Source organism: Chiloscyllium punctatum, chromosome 30, assembly GCF_047496795.1.
Source record: "Chiloscyllium punctatum isolate Juve2018m chromosome 30, sChiPun1.3, whole genome shotgun sequence".
NCBI classification, from domain to species: Eukaryota; Metazoa; Chordata; class Chondrichthyes; order Orectolobiformes; family Hemiscylliidae; genus Chiloscyllium; species Chiloscyllium punctatum.
The window spans coordinates 28,631,457-28,649,349 of NC_092768.1; the positions used below are offsets into that span (position 1 = coordinate 28,631,457).

At 44.4% G+C, this 17,893-nt stretch overlaps 1 protein-coding gene across 1 annotated transcript in view; it reads left to right on the plus strand.

The window, feature by feature from the left end:
• Window positions 1–17,893, plus strand: part of bag6l (BCL2 associated athanogene 6, like) — a 91,253-nt gene that overhangs the window by 43,883 nt on the left and 29,477 nt on the right. The window contains 6 exon segments of the mRNA XM_072550148.1: window positions 951–1,025; window positions 7,016–7,290; window positions 12,998–13,127; window positions 14,752–14,946; window positions 15,340–15,592; window positions 16,719–16,781. Coding sequence (XP_072406249.1) covers window positions 951–1,025; window positions 7,016–7,290; window positions 12,998–13,127; window positions 14,752–14,946; window positions 15,340–15,592; window positions 16,719–16,781 — 991 coding nt within the window.

The following is a 17,893-nucleotide window of genomic DNA, read 5'->3' on the forward strand; positions in this document are numbered from 1 at the left end:
TGAGAAGAAGTGGGATGGTGGTTCATGTAGTGCTTAAATAAGCACATAAACACAGGGTCAAATGGTCTGTCTCTGCTGTAATTCTTAAGTAATTGGGTTGATTGGTGATCCTGACACTGTACTAGTTTTCCCCACAGTTTTATGCAGGCTCTTGTTATTATGCATTTGGTGTAACAATGCATTTTCATCCCTATGACTGCATGCCTCCCTCCACAAACTCCTGCCCCCAAAGAAAAACCAACACCACCTTTTACCAACAAATGGGGGAACCTTTCTCCTTTCACTGTGGGAGGCAAACTTGCACATGGATCAGCACCAGTAGCCATTTCTACTTGGGTACCCATGGCACAGCTCTGGTCAGTTTGTCTCTGCAAACACACTCCGTCCCCCTTTGTCTTTGCCGAGATTCACAGACATCACTGATGTGCTCAGGGAATGGGCTGAGTCCAGGCCAGAGTATTCTGGAGACAACCATTTTGCGTGTCTGATCTCGCTCCCCTCATGGTTATGTCACCGAGTCAGCCTCATTGTCTCGGAGTGGGAACGTTTCTCTGTGGTGCTTTCAGTTGGAATTGGTTTGTGACCAGAGGAGCGTGGAATGACGAACTGTCAGTGAACCATTTTTATTCAGCAGCAATGCTGAGGTTTGCTGCCTTGAAATCAGGACTGGCTTATCTTTCAGCTGGTGGGCCACAGCTTCTTTCGTTCTTTGAATACTTAATGAGTAAGAGGAAAATCAATCTACTGTGCTACGGTGATCAGAACTCTGCTCTGTCTTGTGCTTATGGAGAATTTGATTAGAGTACACTGAACCCCCGGTGCAATAGTACAGCATCATTCTGTACTGGTGGCAAGATGTGTTAGCAGAGAATCTAGGCCCCGCTGACGTGGGGTTCCAGGTGCACCAGGGCATTCTTCACTGATGGAATTTGTCTTTTCTGTTTTCACAGAGTGAGCCGAGAGTTCGTCTGGTACTGGCACAGCATATGCTGAGAGACATTCAGGGGATCTTGAACAGGCTGGAGGTGAGGAGCACGCTTCTGTTTTGGGAAATACCGTTTGACATGCCGCCCTTTATCGATGCAGGGGCTTTGCCTTTGGGAGTTCAGTAAAACAAAATGAGTGAAGTGTCAACTGCGAGAGTCCGCTGTGAGGAGTGCGTTGAGGCATGTGTGGTTTAATTAAAAAAAAATAGCGTGGGTGAGAAGATTGGGTAGAGGGTCGTGAGTAGGGAAGATGAGAGAGTTCTCGGATTGGCAAAGTGTAGTTTCCAAGGATGTGTGTTGAGCTCTCTATTTGAAGAGAAGTAAAAGGAATGGTATTATGGTCTGATGAACTTAGAAGCTAGACCAGCCAGAAGGAGAGTTGATGTTGACGGAACGTGTTTGTCCAGTGAGCAAGTATCAAACAAATGAGGTTCGGAATGGACAAATGAAAAAGATAGCATTTTTGTGAAAAACATCAGAATGATAGATCTGTGTGCTAAACCTTGTTCGATTATTAATTGAATAGAGAAATGGGGTGCATCCGCACAGGTTCTTAAAAGCGTAGCTGTGAACATTTTTTAACAGGCAATTAGGCTTTATGGTTGGCGATATTAAACATGAAAGCAAGGATGTGATCAGTCTGTACAAGGCAACGACATGGTGTCAGTTGTGGCGTTCCTGGCATTTATTGCACACAGGATATTGGAGCTATGATACAACAGATTTATTAGGATTTATAGGAGCGATGAAAGGCTTGTGGTTCAGCTGACAGAATGCTGCCTAAGATTTCACATGCTCTGTCAACACCAAGCTTTACATCACCACCGCCTCCCTTGCCACTTCCACTGTTGATAAATTATCAGTACTTGTATGTTCAGACATCTCCACTAATTAGGTTGAGGAAGGCTGAAGCCACTAGTTTCCTTCCCCTCCCTGTTCCCTATAGTAACCGTTCCCATCCTTCTCCCTGAGACTGAGTCAGTGTTTGCAATATTGGTCTCACATCTGAGCTTCCCAGTCTCCCTTGCCAGATCTCGACATTCACTTATTCCCACTCTAACTTTGCCTGGTTTAGCTCATTCCTGTTGAAACCGTTGTTGAGGCCTTTTTTTATCTTCCAGATTTGATTTTTCCATGCACACTCAGCTCCAACATTCTGTCTTAAAGCACGGAGGTGGCCCTTTAACTCATCAGGTCGGCACCGATCTATCTACACTAAACCCATTTCCAGCTCTTGGTCCATAGTCTTGAATGGTATGACACTTTACCTGCTCATCCACATACTTGATAAATATTGCGAGGTTTCCTGCCTCTACTACCTTCCCAGTCAGTGTGTCACAGATTCCCACCATACTCTGGGTGAAACGATTTTTTTTTCTCAAGTCTTATTTTAACCTCCTGGAAACGATGTCCCCTTGTTATTGATCTCGAGGGGAGCGACTGCTTCCGGCCTACCATGTCCATGCCCCTCATAGTCTTGTGCACCTTAGTCAGGTCCTTCCTCGGCTTTGTCTGCTCTGAAGGAAACAACCCAAGCCTATCCAGACTGTCTTAGTAGCCAAAGTGTTCCAACCCAGGCAACAGCATCTCTTCCAGCATGATCACATATTTCCCTTAAACCTTAGGGTGTCCAAATCTCTCAGCAAGACTGATTCCTCTGCCATACCTGTGTTCACTGACCTACATCGGGTCCTGGTCAAATGCTGTCTTGAATTTTGAATTCTTCTCCTTGCTTTAAACCCCTCTGTGGCCTTCTCCCTCGATTTTTGTAGTTTCCGCCCTCCTCTCCTGTAACTTGCTCCAGCTCTACAATCATCCAAAGTGCCTTCACTGCTCCAACTCCAACCTCCATCCCAATTTTAATGGCTTCCATCATTGAATGCATCTTCAGTTGCCTTGATCCTCCACTCTGGAATTCCCTCCCTGCTGCTCCACTTCAACACATTTCTTTAAAGCCTACTTCTTTGATCAAGCTGTTGAGCCATTTGACACAACAACACAGGTTCGATTCCAGCCTCAGGTGACTGTCAGCGTGGAGTTTGCACATTCTCCCAGTGTGTGCATGGGTTTCCTCCAGGTGCTCCGGTTTCCTCCCACAGTCCAAGGTTGTGGAGGTCAGGTGAATTGGCCATGCCAAATTGCCCATAGTATTAGATATATTAGTCAGACGGAAATGGGACCGGGTGGGTTATTCTTCGGAGGGTCGGTGTGGACTTGTTGGACCAAAGGGCTTGTTTCATAAAGGTGTGATAGATGTGTAGGTTATTTTTGTTGTGGGACTGAACAGACTCTGGCTTTATTCACTGAGGAAGGCAAGGTAAAATAGGATCTGATAGAGGCATCAAATTTACGAAGTGCTTAGGTGGAGGAAGACTGAGAGATTGGTTCTGCTGATTAGTAAGTCTAGCGAGAGCATTTATCTAGAATGATAAAAGTAAGGTGGAATCTTCAATTAGGAAACATGTTTACACTAATTGATTGTTGGAGTCATGTGGATGAGGTGAAGATTTGAAGATAGATAATGTGTACAAGGTGGTAAACAGCCAGCTGACCTGATAGGGAGGCAGCTTCCATCTAGAACCGCTTGCACCGTTTCATTGACAGCACTTAGTTATAGATACTACTCCTGCAAGCTTAGTTTATGTCTGGGAAGAATGCTGTGGATTGCATGACACTAGAGTGAAAGTTGTCACTGATCATGGGAGAAATTTTAAGGAGTTTAAACCACCATGCAAGGTGTTAAAAGAGTTTAGATGTTCACTTTTACTTTCCCTGTAGTTTACAGGTGCTGATGAGTACTGCAAGTAATGGTGAAGTGAGCTTCCACCCAGGATACATGCTGTCTACTGCCTTCTGCCTGTTGACTAGCTTTTATTGTGTTCTGGAGAGAATCCTATATCCTTGCCAGCATGAAATGGCAGGTCTCCAAAGATTAGATTAGATTACTTACAGTGTGGAAACATTTGGGCGGCACGGTGGCACAGTGGTTAGCACTGCTGCCTCACAGCGCCAGAGACCCGGGTTCAATTCCCACCTCAGGCGACTGACTGTGTGGAGTTTGCACTTTCTCCCCGTGTCTGCGTGGGTTTCCTCCGGGTGCTCTGGTTTCCTCCCACAGTCCAAAAATGTGCAGGTTAGGTGAATTGGCCATGCTAAATTGCCAGTAGTGTTAGGTGAAGGGGTAAATGTAGGGGAATGGGTCGGTGTGGACTTGTTAGGCCGAAGGGCCTGTTTCCACACTGTAAGTAATCTAATCCAAACAGTTGGCAAGTTTCACACCTGTTTTCCCTGATGTCAAATGGGGAGGCTGTGACGTTCACGCACACTCAGATTTTGTTTGCTCGAAACTATTTTGCATTAGATTGCGTGAATACAGGAAATACGTTCAGAAGTCAGCCATTCGGCCTTTTCAAGCCTGTCACGCCATTCAGTAAGATCATGGCCAATCTGTCCCTTTTGGAAATATGGCAGCATCTGCAGTCCCCACTTTCTCCTAGTTGATTTTAACCTTACTGCGAATCCTCTTCCAAGTATGCCGAGCTTGAGGACGTTCTCCTCCTCTCTTACAAAGATCTCAGTGAGTCCCTCTCCCACTATACCTCCCTCCCTTACCAAGTCCTCTCCTTTGCCCTGAACATTCCTGATGAGGGGCTTATGCCCGAAATGTCGATTCTCCTCATCAGATGCTGCCTGACCTGTGCTTTCCCAGCAACGCACACTCGACTCTGATCTCCAGCATCGGCAGTCCTCATTTTGTCCTAGAAATAATTATCTCTATTGTTAGATTGGCTGAAAGCTTCATTTCATTTCTGGATCCTGATTCTTCCAGGGTCAAAATCTGGAGTTCAGTGCCATCAGCTTCAAGATTACATAGTTGCTGCTTTTCAGCCAGTTGCTTGGAGTGATCTGACACTGAACCTCTGTCACTACCTCACTGGTGACCATCACTGCTTCTTTTGGGTCTGCCTTTTATGGGCTGATTAGGAAATTAGAGGCCATCAAAATCGTGCAGGTCGGAGGTGAATTTAAAATTTTGTTTGGGGTGGGGTAAGATTGCCCCACACCAAACAATTATAGGGGCAGCATCAGAGCAAATGGTAAACACAGAGAAGGATACTGGGAGCAAAAGGCAAATGCTATAAATCCAAAATCACATCATAGATTGAAACAGTGTAGGAGGAGGCTATTCAGTCCATTGTACTATGGATAGTAGGACACTCCAATTAATTCCAATCCTCTGAATTCTATCCAGAACCCTGTAGCTTATTTTCCTTTGAAGTTGGCAGAGCAGTAGATGTGATCTATATGGACTTCAGTAAGGCGTTCGACAAGGTTCCCCATGGGAGACTGATTAGCAAGGTTAGATCTCACGGAATACAGGGAGAACTAGCCATTTGGATACACAACTGACTCAAAGGTAGAAGACAGAGGGTGGTATGGAGGGTTGTTTTTCAGACTGGAGGTCTGTGACCAGTGGAGTGCCACAAGGATCGGTGCTGGACTCTACATTTTGTCATTTACATAAATGATTTGGATGTGAGCATAAGAGGTACAGTTAGTAAGTTTGTAGATGGCACCAAAATTGGAGATGTCGTGGACAGCGAAGAGGGTTACCTCAGATTACAACAGGATCTGGACCAGATGGGCCAATGGGCTGAGAAGTGGCAGATGGAGTTTAATTCAGATAAATGTGAGGTGCTGCATTTTGGGAAAGCAAATCTTAGCAGGACTTAAACACTTAATGGAAAGGTCCTAGGGAGTGTTGCTGAACAAAGAGACCTTGGAGTGCAGGTTCATAGCTCCTTGAAAGTGGAGTCGCAGGTAGATAGGGTAGTGAAGAAAGCGTTTGGTATGCTTTCCATTGGTTAGTGTATTGAGAACAGGAGTTGGGAGGTCATGTTGCGGCTATACAGGACATTGGTTAGGCCACTGTTGGAATATTGCGTGCAATTCTGGTCTCCTTCCTACCGGAAAGATGTCGTGAAACTTGAAAGGGTTCAGAAAAAATTTACAAGGATGTTGCCAGGGTTAGAGGATCTGAGCTACAGGGAGAGGCTGAACAGGCTGGGGCTGTTTTCCCTGGAGCGTCGGAGGCTGAGGGGTGACCTTATAGAGGTTTACAAAATTATGAGGGGCATGGATAGGATAAATAGACAAAGTGTTTTCCCTGGGGTCAGGGAGTCCAGAACTAGAGAGCATAGGTTTAGGGTGAGAGGAGAAAGGTATAAAAGAGACCTAAGGGGCAACTTTTTCACGGAGGGTGGTACGTGTATGGAATGAGCTGCCAGAGGATGTGGTGGAGGTTGGTACAATTGCAACATTCAAGAGGCATTTGGATGGGTATATGAATAGGAAGGGTTTGGATGGATGTGGGCCAGGTGCTGGCAGGTGGGACTAGATTGGGTTGGGATATCTGGTCGGCATGGACGGGTTGGACCGAAGGGTCTGTTTTCATGCTGTACATCTCTATGACTCTATTCAGCAAATTCACCTTTGAAAATTACAAATGAATCTGTTTTGACTATGCTTTCAGTCAACGTGTTCCTCTTGATGATCTGAGGAACTGGTCGCCTTTCGGACATTGCCTTTCACTCTGCCATATTCTTTTGCTGATTGCCTTGAGTTGATATTCTCTGACCCTTCTGCCACGAACATCTTTTCCCTTATTTGTTCTATCACAACCCCACCATCTCAAACCTCTCTGTTGTAAGGAGAAGCATCCCCAGCTTCTCCATTGAACTGATGTCATTTGATCCCTGGTGCCATGCTAGTAAACAGAAGCAGAAATTGCTGAGATGCAGATTTGCTCAGGCTACACCTGTAGGTAGAGTGAGAAACTGAGTTGGCATATTCCGTCTTTGAGCTTTCATTGGAGAGGATCTGGAACCAAGTTCGTTGTGAAGGATAACTAATGAGTTGAATAAGAATGGCTGATCATTCATGCAGTTTGAAGCAATTTCGACCAAGCCAGCGGTCAAGCATTGCATGTTTTCCATAAGTAACGCTCCATTCTTGAAAACCTTTCTCAGGGTCACACGAATGGCACTCCGCAGGAACCGGCTGCTCAGAGCCCAGTGGGTGCTGCAGGCTTGTCGGCAGAACCTGCAGCGCCCGCCACACCGGTAGCAGCAGAAAGCATGGAGACGTCCAATTCAGAGCCTCCACCAGCAACGACGACCCAGCCTTCAGAACCAGCAGCTGAGAGCGTCTCCCAGGAGAGCACAAGCACGTCAACAGCCACTGACCACAATGTGGGCTCCTCCTCAGCTACCACACAGACCGAAGAAGCTCCGCCCGGGCCCAAGTAAGTGTTGACTACAAAAGTATGGGTGGGTCTGCTCGCTGGCTTCGTTTGGGACATCTCCCTCTCGTTGTGTTGCACATTAATGTCAAATGGAAAGGGAAGAGGTGGAGGGGCGTCTCATCAGAAGGTTGGTAACACTGCCATCTCCCAAGTCAAAAAGTCGTGGGTCGAAGTCTGAGCTCAGAGACTTGAACAAAGTTCAATCCTTGATTGTTGGGAGTCTGAGAGAGTGCTGCATTGTTAGTGGCACCACCTTTAATATGTTAAACATATCGTCTCCCTTGGGTGGATACGAGGGATTGCAGTGTTCTGTTACAAAAGGGGCCACAGCAATTCGCTAAATGGTGTACAGGCCAGTTGCCAAGAAGTCTGGAGCAAATCACCTTATCCCTTATCCTATGTCGAGTTAAGTCCGCCTCCCTTTTTAAATGCCCTCTCTATTTTGTTCCCTGCACCGCCACTTAAAAATTCTATTCTGTTCTTTTTGGGACCCAAGGTCGTCATTCTTTTTGCTGCCCAGTAATTTATTAACAGTGTCAAACGGGCGAATGAATTATATCTTTGTTGATTTTGGCATTAATGGGACAGGGGGTGCTGTTTGAACCTGTGTGGGAACATGCAGAGCTTGCTCATTGAGCTTCTCAAGTCTGCTCCACCATTCGCTAAGATCACGACTGGGGTGATTATCACGTCAAATCCGCTTTCCCGCCCATCAATGGTAGCCTTTCATTCTCACAACCTCCCCAGCTTAATAGGAATCTGTCCTGAAAATATTCAATGATTCTGCTTCCACCACCCTTTCTGGTGAAGTGTGATAAACACTTCTGGCAGATTAAGATTCATCTCATCTCTGTGTTAAATAGGTGATGCCTGATTTCTAAGCAGTAACCTCTGGTTCTAGATTCCCGTCACAAGAGGAGACATCCTCTCTATACCAACCCTGTCAAGACCACTCAGGACTTTGTTTTTTCAATCGAGTGCCTCCTACTCTCCTAAACTCCAACTGACGTGATCTCGTTAGTGCTTTGTATAATTGAAGCTGAACCTGCCTTCTCTTGTATTCCCTTCACAAAGAATGGTAGCATTTTGTTAGTGTTTCTAATTACAGTGCGTTCCGCTATAACGCGGCAGTTGCGTTCCTCTGCAACTTCGCGCTGTAGAAGATTTCTACAGAAATTGCTGTACCCATTTGGTCGAAAGTTCTCATTATTCAAGCAGTGCCCACAATTCATCAATCGCGTTATAGCCAATTTGTGTTAACGAAATGAGCATTATACCAGAGTGACCTGTACTCGATCTGTATACTAACCAATTTAATCCTGAATCAAGAGAGTTCAAGATAATTAAAACCAATTCAGTAACAATCTCATTGGGCACTCTTAGACCTTGGAATGAAGTTAGCCAGGACTGGGGTATGTGTCTGCTGGTAGCTCCAAACAGTTTACTCAGTGCCACATCTCTGTTGATTGTAATTTTCTTGAGTTCCTCCCTTCCATTATCAATGCTTCTGTTACCTGTAAAGTGAAGGCCAATGCAAAATAACCGCCATTTATTTTCCATTTCAAATTCACTAGACTCACTTCCTATAAAATCCACGGACACTCTGTTAGCTCTTTTCGCTTTGAAATATACATAGAAACCATTACTGTAGGTTTGGGTGGACAGCTATGCAGCACTCCAAGTGACTTCTTGCCTTTCTACCCAAACTGTTTCCATGTCCCTGTCTATAGTAGTAACACCGTAATTAGTTAACAGAGCCACCCCTCCACCATTTCCTACTTTTCTGTCGTTTATAAATGAAACACACCCTTCAAGATTCAAGTCCCAATCCATGTCATCCTGCATCCATTCTCTGTAATAGGTACCAGAATATATGTGCATATTTCTATTTGCTGATTCAGTTCACCTGTTTTGTTTTTAATGATGTGGAAGTGCTGGTGTTGGACATGTCAGAAGTCACAGAACACCAGGTTATAGTCTAACAGGCTTATTTAAAATCACAAGCTTTCGGAGCATAGTCGCTTCATCGGGCTGCGCTTCGAAAGCTTGTGATTTTAAGTAAACCTGTTGGGCTATAACCTGGTGTTGTATGACGTCTGACTTTGTTTTAAATGGCATGTGCATTCAGGTGTTGGGATCTTAGTTTTATCATTTTGCTCTTTTTGGTAAATTTAAGTCTTATTTGTTCGTATCTCTTCCTATCACAGTCTGTTTATCATTTCCCACATTAGTACTTTTCTCCTTGGTATTGACTCTATTCTTATATTCATTTCCCAAATTTGATCCCTTGTCCTTAGTATTATGGGTGAAATCTTCTCTACTTTCCTAGTTGTAGAGTTGACGTGAGTAACAATTCAGTAAGTATAGGTGGAGAACATTTGATAAACGAAGATCCCACTTTTCCCAGCATTGGTGCTACTGCTTCAAGAACCAGAATCCACTTCTCTCAAACCGTTCTTAGAGCCACGCATTGGTGTCTGTAAACTGATCTGCGCAATGTCAGTTTTGCGCATGACTCTGTTAACGGTGCAGGGATTGTGACCTTTGAAGTTCTGCTTAATTTAGTGTTAAGGTTGATTCGTGTATGGAGTCCAGTGACTCTTCACCTGGTTCTGATGAAGAGTCACCAGATTCAAGTTGTCAATTATGCTTTTCTTTCCCACAGATGCTGCCAGACCTGTTGAGGTTCTCTAGCAATTTCTGTTTTTGTACTTTTTTTCCTCTAACTTGCTTAAATATCTAATTCCGCATTCTATGGCAGATATTTTGACACCAAACCAGTTAGATATGTTATGACATACCCCTGGAGAGGGTGAATTTGAACCCAGGCTTTCTAACCCAGTACTCTACCACTGAGCCCTTTTATTTTAAGTGCTCTGTTGCACTAAACTGCTCAGTGGTTAGCACTGCTGCCTCATAACACCAGGGTCCCAGGTTCAATTCCAGCTTTGGGTGACTGTCTGTGTGGTGTTTGCATGCTCTCCCTATGTCTGCGTGGGTTTCCTCTGGGTGCTCTGGTTTCCCCCCCACAGTCCAAAGATGTGCAGGTCAGGTGAATTGGCCGTGCTAAATTGCCCATAGAGTTAGGTCCATTGGTCAGAGGCAAATGGGTCTGGGTGGGTTGCTCTTTGGAGGGTCAGTATGGACTGGTTGGGCCGAAGGGCCTGTTTCCACACTCTAGGGAATCTAAACTAAACTAGCTGGTTTTATTTGCTCCTAACGTGAATGGTCCATTTAGTGGGAAACTGGTTGGGGCTCCTTTAATTAAGCTCAACTGCTCTTCCGCTAAGGCAGGGAACTATAGCATTTTACAAGTTAGATTTCAGTTAAATACAAACAAAATCAGAATTGTACCCATCAACTACAAACATGAACATCAAAAACATCAAAGTTAGAATAACCGTCAAAGCATCTTGTTCATACATACATAGCTGCACTCTGAGTAGGGTATTGAAGGCTCAAACCAAGGTGGTGTTTACTGTACAGTTGCCATGCTGCCTCTATTTTGGGGTCTTTCATTATGAATGGCTGTTTTTTAACCAGTATTTACCATACAAGTGTGAAATGTTCTGGTGGCTCTAAACTCTCACCAGTGATCAGATGGCTTGAAAAAAAAAAGCAGAGGAGGTGGTCTCTGCCTGGCGTTTCCAACAGGGCAGGAAAACTCTGCCCATTGCTAATGGTAAGGCGAATGTACAACAAATCTGCTTCCTTCCTGTGCTTTTCATTTCCTAAGTCTTTTGTGGTTGCATTTGATCTTTGAAAAGAAAAATCAGTGAATTTTTCTTGCTGGATGTTGAGAATAACATGGTTAAGTGAATTGTTTGCTAGAGCTCTTTCTGAACAAAGTTCTGGGGTCACCGGGGTTTGGTCGTAGGTTAGCTGGGGCCACCCCTTGTGTGCCTGCTCATGACCGCCTCAGTCACGTTTTATTTCACTCAGACACCATTTATTGCCTGTTCCTAAATTGCCTTTTGAGAAGATGGTGTTGGTGAGCCGCCACCTGGAATCATGACAATCAGTGTGGTTTATGCATTCTTAGTGGTTTTTCTTTTGTGGTTTGATGCAACTGAGTTTACATATTCTTTCTGTCTGAAAAGAACAATACCCTGTATATTGTTATAAGTAACTTGTAAGTACACACAACTGCAAGCATGACTGAGCTTCCACCGTCAGTAGTCAGCGTAAGTCTTCACACAGGGTTATTTAGCAAATGGTGTTCCAACCACGGGTACACGTCTGATATGTGTAATATCCAGTATCTAATGCGCTACATTGTGAATTTTGAAAGGACGGGCCAGTTGGAGAGCAGCTGAAGGGGATATGCTGTTACTTGCTGGACATTTGGGGGAATAGGCGTGGTCCTGTTCTTTGTGGACAAAAAGGTCAAGCACATGTAGTGCCTGTTTTAACTCAACAAAGTGGTGTCAGCCATGCTCTGCTTAATTTCTCAAGGCAGTGCCTTGGCTAATCAGTTGACCTGCTTGGTTTATCATTTAAATGAAGTTTGGTAGCTAACTATCAGTCATGTTCTAACTGCAGCATTTTCCAAGATGGTATGTCTACCAATCAGTGTCACTTGCTAAACAATCCGTCCATTCCCCTTTTTACTTTGGTATTTCAGGTGAATTCTCTGGATGAGTGCGAGATAGTGAGTTTTGAGAAGGTTTGTACCTCAGGTTGAGGTTCTGGATGTAGGTTTGCTCGCTGAGCTGGAAGGTTCGTTTTCAGACGTTTCGTCACCGTACTAGGTAACTGAAGATGTTACCTCATGTGGTAATGAAACGTCTAAAAACAAACCTTCCAGCTCAGCGAGCAAACGTACACCCAGAATGAGTACAAGGTGAAATGCTTTGTGAAAATTTATTATCATCAGTAATGCTTCAAGTATATTCTACCAAAAGACTACAATTGAATTTCTTCTAAAAAAGTAATCTTTACAAAGAGCGAAATTTAGAGGTGAGTAAAAAAGATTGTAGCATCCACTTGGCATTTGTTCGTGACCATTGGATGACCTTCACAGCTAATTAAGTACTTATCAGTTTAGTCACTGTTGAAGATACAGCAGCCAGTTTTCACTCAGCAAGCTCTTAAGCAGCAATGTGACAATAACTAGATTATCTGTTGGCTTTCGTGATGTTGATTGAGAGATCAGTATTGGTCACTGGTGCTGGCTTCCCTGTCTTCCATTGCAATTGCGCCAAGGGATCTTCTGCATCCACCTGAGCAAACAATGGGACCTTGATCTCGAACCTGATTTAACTGTAAAGCTGGCACTTCAGCAGTGCAACATTTCCTCAATACTGCGTTAGGCTGTCAAAAGTTAATTTTAGTGCTTGCGTCCTACTGTGGGATCTGGACCCCTTGTGACTCAGAGGCAAAAGTGCTAAGTATTATAACCTAAACTACAATCTGTTCAGTCAGAAAATAAGTTGATTTCTGGTTCAATCATTCAAATCCTAGTGGCCACAAATTGAAAGGTATGAACTTTGGGTTAAGAATGGACCATAGTAATCTGAAAGGAAATAATTAATGAATGAGTAGGATGGAAAGGATATGGCAGTAGACCATTTCAATGGTGAAGGGTTTTTCTTTCAGAAAGAGGAAACCAGGAAATGCAGCGAGAAGTCAAGCTGGTAAAACGGCCAGTTCATCGTTCAGAACTTACACAGATTTTGTTTTTGACTCCTTGCTCTCTCTTTCGTAGCCACCCATCCCCCACAGAGTACCTCGAGGTTCTGACTGAGCTCCAGAGGGTAGAAGCGAGACTGCAACCATTTGTTCAGCGGTACCAGGAGATCCTGAGCACGGCCACGACCGCGGATTACAACAACAACGTATGCCACCAAGTTTTGTCTCTGTGTGTGTGCGCGCTTGTGTCTGTGCTTCCCCTTCCGCTGGTGAAAGGTGTCCAACTTCCAAACTTTATCTCAGGATAAGTGCCATTTAGGCCAGAGAACAATTTCTTCAGTGGTGAATCTTTGGAATTGCCCATCCCACGGAGTTGTGTGAACGCTTGGTGCATTTAAAACTGAGATCAATAAACTCTTGGACCATGAAGGAACCAAGGCATCTGAGGGTGGGGGGCGGGTGGCATTGGTTGACAGTCTGTCTACTGTGTTATTCACTGTCATTCTTGTGCTCAGCTTCCATAAACTTGCCTCGGCTCCATTTCCCAGGCTATCAGAAATCTGTTCTTGAGTTAAAAGTTCTTAGTTGAGTAAGCAGCTCGTGCTTCATTGTGAGACGTTTCATCTATCCTTGATGTGGCGAAACGTTTCCTGACTTTTGAACCTGACTCTTGATTTTGCATTTACAGCCATTTGGCTCATTGTGTCTATGCCAGTTCTGTGGAAGAGGAACCCACCTGATTTCCACTGTTACGCCCTTTCCTAGTAAAGCTGTCAATTTTCCCTCTGTACATTATTAGCCCATTTTCTTTTGCATTGAATCCACCTCTACCCCACCCTCAAGGCGGTGCATTCCATATCCTAATCACTTGTTAAAAGATTTTCCTTGTGTCACTGTTGTTTCTTAAGCTAATTGCCTTAAGCTGGTGACTTTTATTTCCTGACCCTTCTGCCAGTAGCAACTATTCATCTCTATCCACTCCGTCCAGACCCATCATGATATTGAGCACTGAAGATAATGTAGTCCTGTCCTGGCTATCCCCCTGCCTGCAGGAAATGTTCACTTTTCAACAACCCTACGTTAAGCAAAATCCTAAAGACCTCATTGGAACTGTCCCTTAACCTGCTGCATTCCAATGAAAGTAGCTTTCACAATACCATTAAGTGGCTGGAAACAAATTCTGCTCCCCCTGCACTGTGCCTTCCCCTCTGCTGTGTTGCTGAATTTGTACGTAGGCAGAAACGATGCTGGTAATCTTAAACAAAAGCAGAAAATGCTGGAGGAACTCGGGTCTGGCAGCATCGGAGGAGAGAGACGGAGTTAACATTTCAAGGTCAGCAACCCTCCAATTCCGATGAAGTTCTCTTCACAGACGCTACCACACCTGCTGAGTTCCTCCAGCACTTCCTGTTTTTTGACTCCAGGCTGCCTGGGAATGGTCAGTGGTGAGTTGCATCAGTTGACTGTATAAATGTCCCATGTGGCCTATTGTACAGAAGTACAAGCTGATATCGCATCACAGCCCTTAGTAGTGTTACATTGAATCCCCAGCCTGCTTTCAGTGGTTGGTAATTAAAAATGCTGTATTCGGATTTAAATCGCCTGAAATCGTGTAAGCCTGACTTACTGTCTAGGCTCATATTTGAAGTATACTCACCTGGGCTGGGATGGTAAATGACAATTGCTCCTGCATGGAATTGTACCACCTCCAGAATGGTCAGCACCTTTCAGAAGAATTAGAAACGCAAACTGGGCACTGGGAGAAATCAGATGAATGTGTGTTGTGCGATTTTTCTCATAACCTTCCTTTCTCACCTGCCCTTCCAACAGACTGAAGGCCGAGAAGAAGACCAGAGGATCATCAACCTTGTCGGCGAAGCCCTTCGTTTCTTGGGCAACACCTTCGTGGCTCTGTCTGACCTCAGGTGCAACTTGGCAGCTAACACTCCCCGTCACCTGCATGTGGTGAGGCCTATGTCCCATTACGCTTCACCTGTAGTGCTGCAGCAGGCTGTGCCCATTCAGGTGAGTTACTGCACACTGGCTCTTCGGGTATGCAGGAGTGCAGGTGAGTCTGTCAGTGATGGGTCTTGGAAGCACCTTGGTCTGTGAGCTCTCCTGTCATTTACAACCGCTGTTGGAAAGCGTCGCACGCAGCAGTTGCCTCTCTGCAGAGAATTCCAACAATTCTGAGCTCTCTTGGCTAAAGATATTCTTTCGTGTCTCGGATACAAGTGGCCAACATTTTATCTGAAGGTAAGGGTTAAAGTAGCATGCCCAGCCACTGGTGCGGGACAAGGGGAATGCTTCTGTCAGTGGTGGATCTCTTTCAAAGCATGTACATAGCCTAAACCCTTGCCACCGTATGTGCATGTCCCACCTCCCGGATACTAAAATAACAATTTCTCGCCATTTCAGCAGATCAATGTCGGAACGACAGTCACCATGACGACCAACGGCAACCGGACACAGCACACGCCTGAGGGTCAGGCAACGGCCTCCCCCACTGCCAATGCCAATCCTGCTGCCCAGCCACAGGGCCCGGAGTCACGGGAAGCGCCGGAGACTCAGGGCTCTCAGGCTCAGACCCAGACTCCACATCCCCGGGTCATCCGCATTACACATCAAACCATGGAGCCCGTTGTCATGATGCAGATGAATCTTCAAGGAGGTATGATCGGGCTGTGATGGCAAGAAGCTGTCCGTACTGGATTTCTAGTTGCTTTTGTCTAGGACTCGAATTTAAAAATCTATACGCGAGGGATATGCATGAGTGAGATGTTATTTAATAATTGCCCCCATTGTGGTGTTGGCAATCCCTTGATGTCCTGATCTCCAAGTTAAAGGAGTTCTCTCTCTTCCCCCCACCCCCCACCCCCCCACAATGAGACACAATTGGCACGAGTGTTTCTCATTCACTTTACATTATCTCACATCACATCAGAGGCTGGAGCAGTGCACTGTCTTTATATAGTCCCACTACAACACAGTTACAACATACATTTAACTGGTCATAAGGGCAACTGGTTAAAACAACCATACACTTTCTCTACATTAGACTTAGAATACAAAAAATCCATCCAGACATCCAATTCTTTAATATTGATTTTTTAAAAACAATTTATTCAATGAGACTGTAAAATTGTTTAACATCCTTAGTTTGTAATATGAAAGTAAAAATATTTACCCTTCTAACCTCACTCTTGCACATGCGCGCGCACACCAGGCAAAAGTAAAAAAAAAAAGTCTTGCAGAGATTCATTTTGTAGGGGTGAAAACACCCATGGCCAACAGGGGTTTCTGCTATCAAGAACTGCTAAGATTCAAAATGTTCAGATAGCTGTTGGTATGATGTTCTGTAACATGTCACCAAACATGGGCAATTGTCTCTGGCAGCCTGGCAGATGCCGCTTGCTCAGGAATCACATCAGTCAGACTGAACGCTTGTCAGTCGCTTGCTCTTCAAGCGGTCAGTCGGGTTTTGCGCTGAATTAACCATCCAGTTGTTTCAGAACCAGGAGTAATGGACAGCTTATTCTGTAATAGGCTTCCCTCGATTGAACTCAAAACTATCTCCAAGCCTGCAAAACACAAGTCAAACAAAACAGATGCAAACCCCAGTCACAAAATTAGTCATATGTTTTCCCTTTCGTTGGATCTCTTTTTTTAAAAAAAAAGAAATCTAGGCCTCTACAATCTTTGAGTTCACAAAAAAGTATTAACCATGAAACCATCATAGCACACAGCTGTATCATAATGTGTTCCTAAAGGTGTTTTTTTTCTCTCTCACTGCGTAGATTCTGCTACACCAGGGAATGCTTCTGCAACTGCTTCATCAACAACAGGAAATTCTGGCCCAGGTAAGTGCAGCAGCACCATCATAAAGCATTCATTCCACTTCTCCAAAAGCATTGGGTAAAACTAGAGGCATGTACTGCAGACTGAAAATATGTCTGTCAGCAACTGAGGCGAAAGTTGTACCAATGTTTTCTATAAAGACTCTTTCTGAGTCGAAGGTAAACTCAGTGCCTCAATACTTTTGATAATCAATTAAGTACTACTTGCAAATTCTTGTCTTTGAGACAAGGTTGACCGTGTTCACCATGCACTACCTTTGGTAGAGTTTCAGTGGGTATGTATCTACTAAGACATTTTGCGTCCAGAAGTTCTGTCGCTAATAAGACAGGATATCACAGACATCTGAATTTGAGATGAAATGCTTGTTCACTGTTTTGTTTTCCCTGTCCTTAGGATATCTGTGCCTCTCAAAGGAGGCTGTACCAATGTCTCTGAAATACTGGCTGTGTGAACTTTGATGCCGAACTGAGTGCAGTTACTTGTTTTCAAAAAGAAAAATCCTGCACTTTGCTTTTGCTTCTGTTAATATCCTGTGATGTCTAATCTCAAAAGTATTGTATTTTACAGAATCTTCCTTTCTAGATATTTTGTCAAATCTGTTGTCTTTTCCTGTAGTGCACAATTGAAACTGTATGTCCTCAATGCTGTTTGGTTGGGTCTCTGTCTTCTGATCTTGTTCCTTTCTCAGAGGTAATAACCACTGTTTGCTGCAGCAGCATTGTAACTGAGCCCTGCCGTCAGGCACTAATTCCGCTCAGTCAACACCTTCTATTGCTATCTGTACTGATGATCCAATTTGAGATGCAGTGGTGTTTATTCATTCTTCCCTGTCAGCACCTTTGTGAATGTTAGTCTTCGCACCTTGAATTCGGCAACTGAAAAGAAGAAGAAAAAAAAACAAAATTATCCGCTTCATCTGAATTTTTAAAATTGTTTTCTTATAATATTCACTACTGTTCCAGTATGGCTACAAAATGGACGCCAGCCTGACCGTGTGGAAAATTTCCCAGGTGTGTCCTCTCCACAAGCAATGGAACAAATCCAATCTGGATTAACTTTGTTCTCAATCGTCAGAAAAGTAATGGAAGGTGTAACTGACTACGTTAATGAGCGG